Source organism: Prinia subflava, chromosome 6 (genome assembly GCF_021018805.1).
Source record: "Prinia subflava isolate CZ2003 ecotype Zambia chromosome 6, Cam_Psub_1.2, whole genome shotgun sequence".
In the NCBI taxonomy this organism is placed as follows: Eukaryota; Metazoa; Chordata; class Aves; order Passeriformes; family Cisticolidae; genus Prinia; species Prinia subflava.
In genome coordinates, this window is record NC_086252.1 from 6123527 (window position 1) to 6134647 (window position 11121).

General features: G+C 43.4%; 1 protein-coding gene across 1 annotated transcript in view; it reads left to right on the forward strand.

The window, feature by feature from the left end:
• Positions 1–2854: 2854 nt before the first annotated feature.
• LOC134551938 (UDP-glucuronosyltransferase 1A1-like) overlaps positions 2855–11121 on the forward strand; it is a 53669-nt gene continuing 45402 nt past the window's right edge. The window contains exon 1 of the mRNA XM_063400001.1: positions 2855–3703. Within this exon, the coding sequence (XP_063256071.1) occupies positions 2855–3703 (849 nt within the window). The remainder of the gene's footprint in view (positions 3704–11121) is intronic.

The window sequence follows — 11121 nt, forward strand, 5'->3', positions numbered from 1 at the left end:
AAGTAGATACGCCGGGAGCAACTTAGCAGCTGTCAAATAACAATGAGTGGTTGCATCATAGAGTTTAAGTCCCACGGAGTCCCAAAAAGACATGGGAAAAGCAGACACAGGATCTGTATTAGAAAAATTTTTCTGCACCCAGCATAAAAGGTGTTTAAGCTCTTGCATATGTACAACACAAGAATTAGATCTGATCAGAGCCTTAAGGATCTTATAAATGTCTCTGGGCTGTTTGGACATCTTGTGCTCAATCATGTTCCCCAAAGCCTACCTGTTGACATGCAGCAGGAGATAATATCGGTCTCTGTCCGAGTCCAACTAGCGGCATGGGCAGAGGTTTCGATTGCTCCTTACTTGCAAGAGGACTATGAATCTATAGGGCCCCTACTTCCTTGAAGCGACACTTAACAAAAAGGACTTCAGGGAATTCCAACCACTAGACAAAGTAGCTGAATCACATTCCTCACACGGGGCACCATTTGTTGGAAAAACTCAGCTCTTCAGAGATGGGTCAACGGAGAGGTGTTTTTAAAGATTTTATTCCATTATCTTTCTTGTAGAAGGGTGAGACACAAGAGATGTAAAACTCAACACCATTCTATCAGATGCCAAATTATTTCTTTGTTACAATACCTTATAAATACTTTTCAGCCTATTAGATTTTGCCACACAATGCTGCTAGTACTTCTAACACCAATCATCTATTATTTTATGCCACGTTGTCTTCCTACAATGCATCATTCACAGTTCTAATTCTTCAAAATATCTGGTCTGTTTTCAAGGCACTCATTTGAAACTTGTTTCCAATTCATTTGAGAGAGTTCAATTTCTCTCTCAACAATGTCTTCCCTATTCTATGGCCTTTGTACGTCAGCACACTTTATCTCAGAGTTTGCATACAGATGTACAAGACTATGTGAGCTATCAGCAGGCCTTGAGAATCCTCTACAAATCCATTTCTCACAATTTCCCAATGAAAAGTCATTATTTTGTTTCAAGAAGTTTATTGCTATTGATTTTTTAAAATTTTCTGGTCATGATTTAATTTAACCACATTGGGAGATTATTTTGTAAGTATACATATATTCTTATATATATTACATTATATCTATATCTATATCTATATCTATATCTATATCTATATCTATACATATAGATATATACCACATGCCAGAAAATTGTAGAGTATGACAAGGTCCCCCCGAGTCCCCTTTTCTCCATAAACACCCCCAGTTCCCTCAGCTCAGGAGATTTTTTCACCCCTTCCCCAGCGATGCACACGGCTGCCCCCAAATTTGTAACTTTTCTCCAAGTCCAGCCTTGCCACTGACCCTTTGCTCATGTGTGAGCAAGGAGCGACATTGAACCTGGCTCTGCCAAAAACCCAGCAAATTCCAGAATTCCTGGCTGGGATAACCTGGGATAACCAAGCCAACCAAGGCAGCCTTTGGCAAGTTCACAAACACTGACTGAGGTACTGATTAACTTCACCCATCCCGGGATTGCCTTTGCACCCACTCCTCACGCTGAAGGTTTGGATGGAAAATTCATCCTGCAGCAGTCAGGAGAGGAGGGCAGGACATTTCCCTGCCAACCTTCTTCTTATCCCATTTCTGAAAATAGCTGGGGTGCTGTCCCAAAATACACAAATTAATGGGGTTTTTGTGAGAAAATGCTGTTTGCTAAACTGGTCAGCTTCCCACTGCCCAGTTTCAAGAGTGCTTTATGAAAATCTGAACATCTTGAGTAGGTGTTACTGTGATGTTTTTTCTTCACACTTTATAATAGAAGCTTCAGAGAGTGTTTCAGTCTCTTTTACCTTAGAGCTTCTCTCTCCTACTCTGACGCTCAAAAATTTTGTTTTCTGAGAAGACATCCTGACATGAAACTACTCTCTGCCACCCTCCCAGCAGAAATAATTAAAGACGTAGGTAAAACAGGAAAAATAAATTGGCTGATCTGAGGAACCAACATGCAGTTCACTTTGATGCATTGACTGTGGTATGAAGGGAGATGAGAGAAGTTGTGTGCCTGAGGGATGGAGGCTGCATGGCTCTGAATATCCTGGGGTGCTGTTTTTTTAGTTTTGGCATCAGTGGCAGTGCTGTGAGGCTGGGGAAATCACATCTGTGCTGAACGTGCTCCTTGGCTGAGTCAGGCCTAAAACCTGAGGCTGCAGTGGCTGCTGAAACACATTTAGTGCTGGTCTTATTCCTGGTGGGCAGGAGTATTCAGCTGCCTGAGGGCCACCTCCCAGGCTGGGAAACAACTCTGTAAAGTGAGAACTTGGGCTAGACAGAGAGAGGCCAGCACCTCTCTCAGCACCTCTTTGTGGTGTCCCTGGCCCTGAGGAGATTCCTGCCAACTCAGAAGATCCCTGAGCCCTATCCTGAGGATCTCCTGATCCATTCCATAGAGGAATCACTTAAAGATCTTTGTCTCCAATATGGAGAGGCTGTTTTCATTTGTTACTGTGGGCTTGGGTGCTGTTCACACCAAGGCTGCCTCCCTGGGTCCTGGCCAAGGTGTAACACAAGACACAACAAAGATGAGGAGTCCTGAGGGATCTGAGTAGCAGCTTGAGGAGCTCATTGAAAACCGAGGAACTGCAGTGACTCAGCATTGAAAGGGTCACCAAATCTTGGATTTCCAAATAATGAAAAGATAAGAAAAACCAAATAAGGAAAAAGCAATATGAGCCACCCACAGTCCAAAGCAGTGAATCATTAACTACAACAGTATTATAACAGAGCAGAGTGCAACCTATCCACTCATCAGTTGCTTTCCAAAGCATCTTCAGGCCACCACCTGCAGGAGAAATCTCTTCTACAGCCCCTACTCTGGCCACAGCAACATGGCTTTGAGGCTTTGCTGTGCCTGGATTTCCATCCTCCTCCTCCTACCCGTCCTCTCGGATGGAGGGAAGCTCCTGGTGGTGCCCATGTTGGGAAGCCCCTGGATGAGCATGCAGGAAGTGGTGGAGAAGCTGAGTGAGAGAGGACACGAGGTGGTGGTGCTGGTTCCCGAGGTGAGCTGGCACATGGAGACAACACAGGCCTACACAGTGGTCACATACCCAGTGAGTCAGACCCTGGAAGAGCTGGATAACGCCTTCAAGGAATACTTTGCTGTGCACCTGATGGAGAAGCCTTTCCCCATCAATGTCCTGGAGATCTACAAGGCCTCTGTACAGGGTTTCAACCTCTTCTTTGGGCAGTGCAAGGACCTGTTCCGCAGCCAGGAGACCCTGAGATTCCTCAACCAAAGCGGCTTTGATGCCATCCTGACAGATCCAATCTTGATGTGTGGGACCATCCTTGCTCACCATCTCTCCCTTCCCTTTGTTTACTTCATGGGGGAATTTGCTTGCAACCTGCACTTTGCAGCCCCACAGAGCCCGAGCCCTCCATCTTACATCCCGAGACTCTTCAGCTTCAACTCGGACAACATGACCTTTTTCCAGCGGGTGGAAAATGTCCTGATTTCCCTCCTGGAGCTCCAGTACTGCAGCAATTACTATGGAGAAGCACTGAAGCTTTCCTCAGAAGTTCTTCAGAGGGATGTGTCCCTCATGGACCTTGTGAGCTCCGCTGCCGTTTGGATCCTGAGGTTTGACTTTGTGTTTGAGTACGTCAGGCCAGTGATGCCCAACATGGTCTTTGTTGGGGGGATCCACTGTGCTAAGAAGAAACCACTGCCTAAGGTAATGTTCCTTTGCCTACAGATTGTACATTTCCTGTTGGAAAAGTCATTATGCTGTTTCAGGAAGTTTATCTCTACTGATTTTTTTTTTTCATTTCTGGTCATGATTTAATTCAGCCAGGTTTGGGTAGTTGTTTTCCACAGGCTGAAATCAAATGATCTTGATAGACACTCAAATGAATTAAAGAGGGTTTTTAACAAACCAAACAAAAACACGATGTCTATTGAGGTTTGGGCATCTTCTCTGAGTACTAGAAGCTGGGTAGTTGTAAAAGCAAAGTCCTTCTCTGCATGGCTAAATCAGCCTTGTGAAAGCAGAGGTTGTTACAGTTTGTACCAGTGAAGTCCCCATGTCCCAAGCAGAAGCAGTAGCATTTTATCAGCAGCAGTAGAGGCAGCAGCAGTGTCAACCCATATTCTGTGTCCCCTAAGCATGAGCATCCTAGCACTCTCAAAGCAGTGCATTTTTATTCTATTTTTAGGCAATCAGGCTTAAACATGAATTTTCTACAATAGTGCTGGACCTATTCTAAGCTAAAACTGATGTGCGACAGCATTTGTAAATTCTTACACAAATTTTACGCATATAGCTCTATCTGTTCCATCTAGGAATGCTTAGCAAGGTTACAGTGTTTGTTTTTGTTATGTCTAGGACTTAACTATCTTTGCAAAAGGCTTCAAACTTCAAACTAGGCTTTAAGGCTTCTATTACTAACTCATACAGGCTCTTTTTTGTTTACTGTTACAAATACCAATCCAGAAGTCCAATTAAAAATATAATTTGGTTTATTAAAAGATCTAATTACAGAATTTTAGTAAAAACCCCCCAGTGGAGTTACGTTGACGATGACCCGGGTGAACTGGGACGCAGTATCTGGCACACTGCCGCCCCTCCCAAGTTCACAAATTTGCCTCGTTTGGGGCTCAGGTTTTATACACTTTATTTTGCCCCGGCACAAGATTTCCCCACAGTCTCTTTGTTCTCAGGACTGGTTATTCGAATTCATAGTGGTCTGTTGAAAAGATTTTCCTCTGGTAGTGTGAGGTGCCAATTTCGGGCTTCCCGTGGGTGAATGGAAGCTGAGGTTTGTGAATGGAAAGGCGTTCTTCTCCAGAGATCCAGGCGATGATGGTGCTCTGATGGCTCTGCTGCCCACGGGAGGAGAACTGATTTCTTACCTTAATGTGTCTTTCTTTCAGATGCCAATCTCCTCATCTCCAGTTCCCAGCACCTTATTGTGTCCCCCGAATAGTAGTTACTGGGCGGTGCCAGCCTAGGAATTCTAATTCCATGGCTGGCTGGAATTTAGGTTACAATTTATTTTACATTTTACCAAACCATGATTTTTATTATGTTATTATCCTAAAAAACACGAATTAACCCACTACATTTATTCCATTTAGAACACCTAAAAATCCTCTACTTATTTAAAACTTAACTTGCATTTCTGCCTCATTTCTGGGTGGATTTATGTATCTTAATTTCTCGGAAGGTTTTAACTCAGTCTTCACATCTTTGGACACTACTGGGTCTGTGTGGAGGGGGCCCAGAGGGATTTGTATGCCAACAATCTATCAGATGGAAATTACTGTCCTTGGTGAAGGTGTATTAAACAAGAACCAGATCCAGTTTTGATTTCATTTTAGTGGCATCTGACATACATTTCTTTCCTTGGATCGAAAGCCCAAGAGTCATCTTTTGTTTTTAACGCCAGGCTCATCAGCATCAGTTTATTCTTTATACTTTATATGCTATATACTTTATAGTATAGTATATACTATATACTTTAGTTTTGTTTTCAGGTCAAATTATTTCCAAACTGGCTGTCTGTGTTAAGTTACTTCTGTTTGTGAGAGTGAAATACAAATGTCACATTGAATGGCAAGAAATAATCTTACAGTTGTGGATTTGGTGAAAGACACTTGAATGCAGAACTCAGGTAAGTTTTCAAACCTACTCCTTGACATCTGCTTTTAGCAGAATTGTTGTGCAGGGTTTTTAAAGCTAATCTAGAAATCAAAATCTATTTTGATAGTCACCATGTCATCTCTAAAATGATAACACTGGACATTTCTTTCCCGGCAAAAATAGGACACTAATCTCTTTCCTAGAAAATTGCTCCCTCACTTCTGAATTGTGGTCATGCAACACCTCTGCACAGTATCTTTGAGCTGAAGAGGTGCGTTTTCTCTTTCTTCTTTCAGATTTCTTTTATGCTCTTTGGCAGGCTTATGAACAGCCCTCTAATCGTGATAAACAAGGGCAAGAATAATACTATTAACTAGACTATTAGGATAAAATTATATCTAAGATATTCTATGACGTTAGGGCGCATGAAAGTGGTGCCAGTTTGTGATTTAAGAGGCAAAGTATTGCTGGTTCCACAACGTAAGTCTTTACTTTTTTAACCTGAAGGTCTCAGAGCTGCAAAGAGTTTATAACTTTGCTCCAAGGGTAGAGACATCCTGCCCTCATTTTATCCCTGCCAGCTCGCATCTTCACACTCTTAACAGTTGCACTGTTAGGCGAAAATCACATGTTCCACACCTGGGAGAATCTTCTGTATTTCTTCTTTCTTCAGTCTCTTTTCTAGCTACATTTTCTACAGAGAGCAGAGGGATTTCTCCTATTTCCATTTGAATCGTGCCCAGGAGCCAAGTGTAAAAAAGTGAGTCATAGGGGAGAAATGAAATCTGCCTGTTCACACACACCAGTAAAGCCCTGGGTTGGTCATTACGGATCAGAAACATAATCCTATGAGAAGAATGAGTAATTTTCCAAAGCCTATTGAACCCATTTCTCAACTGGTAAGAAAAGAAAAAGGATTACTGGGACAGGGAGAGAGAACGAGAGATTCAAAATGCAGAGTCTTTGTCAGACAAGGAATCCACAGGCCTTTTTGTTGCACCAGTTCCACAGTTTGGCACAGGCAGGAGAAGGGGACACTGTGGAAATTCCAGATAAGAGCTCCACTCTGCCACATCTGATGTGGTCCTGTGGAGGAGCTGCTCAGAGCTGAAGGAGCTCAGGCTTGTGCAGAACTGGCCCCACTTAACTTATCCAGCTGGGAATTCAGTCCTAAATTGTATAAGGATCATCACAGAGCCTGTGGGAGAACATGAGACCAAGGGGCTGGGCCTGGGGGAACACATTTACACCTTGACTAAGCTGCCTCAGGCTGATTCCTTCTTGTCCTGCACTTTGCATTGGGATCTGCTCACCAGCAATTACACCTTCATTACCAGGCAAAGAAATCCCCAGTTTCCAACTCCTCAAGTGTCTGCAAGTTCAACACAAGGCTTGCAGGAATCAGACTCGATATCTTGACTCTAGAATTACCTGAAGGCTGGCATGGTGGCATTGCAAAAGGACTCAAACTGTTAGCCCTGAGACATTCTGGTGACAAGCTCATCTTTAGCCAAAGTTAATGCATAGTTGCTTTTTTGGCCAGCTCAGAAAACCAAAGTTTGTGTGATTTGATTAAACCAAAGTTCAGAAATTTAAGCTACAGCCGCCTCTCAAAATTCTCTCTGGTTTTTTCTCAGCTAAACCTGCCAGTACTTATTTAAACAACTGGTTAACTGAAAACACTTTTTAACCCCAGTTTTAGGTAGGTAGCTACTCAAGTAAAGAAAAAGTGTAACTGAATAAACACCTTTTTCTCACCAACATGCGACTAAGGAGCACAAGACCTGCTTCAAAACCCTCTCATTTTCACAAGGTTTCTATTTATTTAAGCTTTATCACTTCTGAGAGGAAACAAACCTACACTCCTGGCTCACCCAAGCCTTGGTGTCCTTTGGTATGCAATGGGGAAGACTTTCTTCCAAGCAGGCGCCTGGCTCTCTCACATTTGGAATCCTCAGGTCCTCAGCTCCCCGTTGGCACATCAAACAGGAGCTGGTAACTGAACACCACACCCTTCAGAGCTGAGAGGGGTCCAGGTGCCCTTTGCTACTCATCATGAAAAACAAACACATATAAACTTATCTGTTGCTTTGAAAAATGAGCCTGGCTGTTAATTTTCGCAATAATAATTACCCAGCTTAGATCTGACCTCAGCTGATCCTATGCTAATGTAAGCATTTCTTCCTTTCTCTATCCTCCCTTTATCTCTAATTTCTCTTGCCCTTCCTGATGCTGCCTCACTTTTCCCACATTTTTTGCTCTGATGGTCTGGTACAAGAAGCAGGGAGTCTGTGGAGTCTATGAGAAAGTGTGGCCATCCTATCAAGTTACCTTTTCCCTTATAGTCAAGGGAAAATGAGCTTGTATTGGCTGTTTTCAGCCAAGTGGTTTTGCCATTGAAAATCCCATTGAGGCCAGAGTAGAAAACACACCAAGCAGCAACTTCCCAGTTAATTTCGTCAGCTCTTGTCAGAACAGTTGCAATAAACTCTTTGCATCCAGATTTTGTGCATTTAATGACAATTATTTGTAAATCTGTTCAGTCTCCTGCTTTCAGTCTGTGCCGTCTCCCACCTCTCCAGCACTGGCCCCCTCCAGAAATTGGTTTTCCATGTCTAAGTGTGGTTCCTCCATGTCCAGTGTGACAGAGTGGAGCTCCTCAGGGTGGTCCCAGCACCCTTGGGGTGTCATCAGAAAAATCCCTTTGCTTAAGGCTGTAAGGATTTGTTTCTCCCAGCTGAGGATGCTGGGATTCCTGTCGCTATTGTATTTGGGATGGCTGAATAACAACTGTCTTGGTTTGGAAAGACAGGTGTCTGTCAGGGAAAAGGAGTCTCCCTTGGAATGGAGAATTTAAAACCCCCTCCCTCCAAATTATTACAATTTTGCAATTACAAGCTTTCAGGAAAAAAATATGGGAATAGGAGTAACAGTTATTTACTAGGAATAATAAAAATGCAAATGCAGTAACACAAAAAAAACAAGCAAGCAAACAAACAAAAGTCCTAGAGAACCCTGACAGAGTCAGGAATACGACCTGGCACCCTGTCAGTCAGGGTGTTGGAAGCAGTCCAAATATGTCTTCCTGGAGTGACAGTTGTGGTTCTGTTGGAGTAGAGCTGATGACAGATGTGGTTCTGTTGGAGTAGAGATGATCCTGTAGTGGCGGTGAGATGAGTCTGGTCTTCCACTGAGAATCCAGTTGGAAAGAGGATTATCTGGTGTCCCTGTGTCCCAAATTTTTTTTGGTAGGGAGTTGTTGGCTCCTCCCCAGTGGGTGGTGCATCTCAGAATGGGATGATGTAATGTGTCATGTCATTGGGGAGCCTTAATGGCCCATTTGCAGAAGATATCCCCCATAGAGGGAGACGAAGTCGATGAAAGAGATAAGAAACACTGTCCCAGATGGTCTATTATCAGAAGGCATTCACCCTCTTCCCCCTCTAGAGTTACAAGAGATAAAGAACAATATCTCCCAAACTGTTTCAACAGAAGAAAATAGAATACACAATTTTTTGGTTGCTTTTTTCAACCCAAGACAACAACACAGGCTCTAAGTCTTCTGGAGGGCAATGGTTACGTTTATTAGACATTACATTCTTTTATAGACTGTTCTGAGACAGCTGGACATAGCTGGTACTTTAATCAACCCCTCACAGTCATTGGCTAATTAGAAACAACAACTCTTAGTGAACATCTTGCAAGTCAACAAGTTCAAAGCACCAGCCGCAAAGTTTAAAGATTGTTTTAATTCTTTCTCTGAGCTTTCTCACAGCTCCCCCAGAGCAATGCCTGAAGAAGTCTATCTGACTTTCTCTCTGACCAGACTTTCAGCATCCACAAGAGTCCCATCACCATTATAAAAAGAACTGAAAAACTTGGTGCTGATGATAGTTTTTCATCACAAGGACTTCTTCCTTAGCACCATCCAAAAGGCTTTGCTCTGGCATTGCTTTTACTTGCACAAAGACAAAACATTTCAGCACTGCAGTCTTTTACAAAGACCAGCTGCCTCTTTCAAATATACTGTTGTTTTGTGTTGAGGATTTACTACAGAAATTTAGAATCTCCTTCCATGGCTTTATTAGAAGGGTTTTGGGATTTCCTGCCATGGGTTTATTAAAGGATTTAGGGATCTCCTCTCATGGATTTATTGGAGGCATGTGTTGACCACCTTGCATAGATTTATTATAAGGACTTGAGTACTGATTGTCTCAATTTATTAGAGGGGTTTGGGCATCTCTGGATTTACTAGAGGTGTTTCTTATCTCTTGCCATGGATTTATTGGATGGCTTTGGGGTTCTCTTTTCATGGGCATATTAAAGGTGTTTATTAGAGGGGTTTGGGGATCACTTTCTGTATTTGATAGAAGGCTTTGTGAATCTCTTTTCATGGCTATATTAGAGAGGTTTGGGATCTCCTGCCATGGGTTTATTAAAGGATTGTGGGATCTCCTGGTGTGGATTTAATAGAGGGGCTTGGGGATCACCTTTCATGGATTTATTAGAGGGGCTTGGGGATCTATTGTCATGAAGTTATTGGAGAGATTTGGGATCTCCTGCCATAGATTTATTAGAGCTGTTTGGGCATCTCTGGATTTATTAGAAGGTCTTGGGGATCTCCTCTCATGACTTTATAAGAGGTATTTTGGGATCGTCAGTCATGGGTTTAATGAGGGCTTGGCCAGAGTTTTGGAGCTACCAGAAAAATTCCCTCCTGAGTATTCCCTAATAATTCCTGAGCCTGGAATGGCTCAGCCTGCACCTTGGAGAATCATCAGTTTTGGAAAAGACCTCCAGGATCACCCAGTCCCAGCCTCATGCTACCGCTGCCATCATCACCCCTAAACCAATCCCCAAGTGCCACATCCAGGCTCCTCTTGGACGCTTCCAGAGACAGCAACTCCACCACCTCCATGAGCAAATTATTCCAAAGCTTAACCATTTTTCCAGTGAATTATTTTTCTTTTCCAATACAAACTCTGATCCTCCCCTGGTGCAACTTGAGGCCATTTCCTCTCCTCCTTTCCCTTGGGACACAGCAAGACACCCCCATCCCACCCTATCTCCAGTAAGGGCGTTGTAGAGAGCGACAAGGTCCCGCCTGAGCCTCCTTTTCTCCATAAACACCCCCAGTTCCCTCAGCTCAGGAGATTTTTTCACCCCTTCCCCAGCTCTGGACACGGCTGCCCCCAAATTTGTGACTTTTCTCCAAGTCCAGCCTTGCCACTGACCCTTTGTTCATGTGTGAACAAAGAGCAACTTTGAACCTTGCCCTGCTGAAAACCCAGCAAATTCCAGAATTCCTGGCTGGGATAACCTGGGATAACCAAGCCAACCAAGGCAGCCTTTGGCAAGTTCACAAACACTGACTGAGGTACTGATTAACTTCACCCATCCCGGGATTGCCTTTACACCCACTCCTCACGCTGAAGGTTTGGATGGAAAATTCATCCTGCAGCAGTCGGGAGAGGAGGGCAGGACATTTCCCTGCCAACCTTCTTCTTATC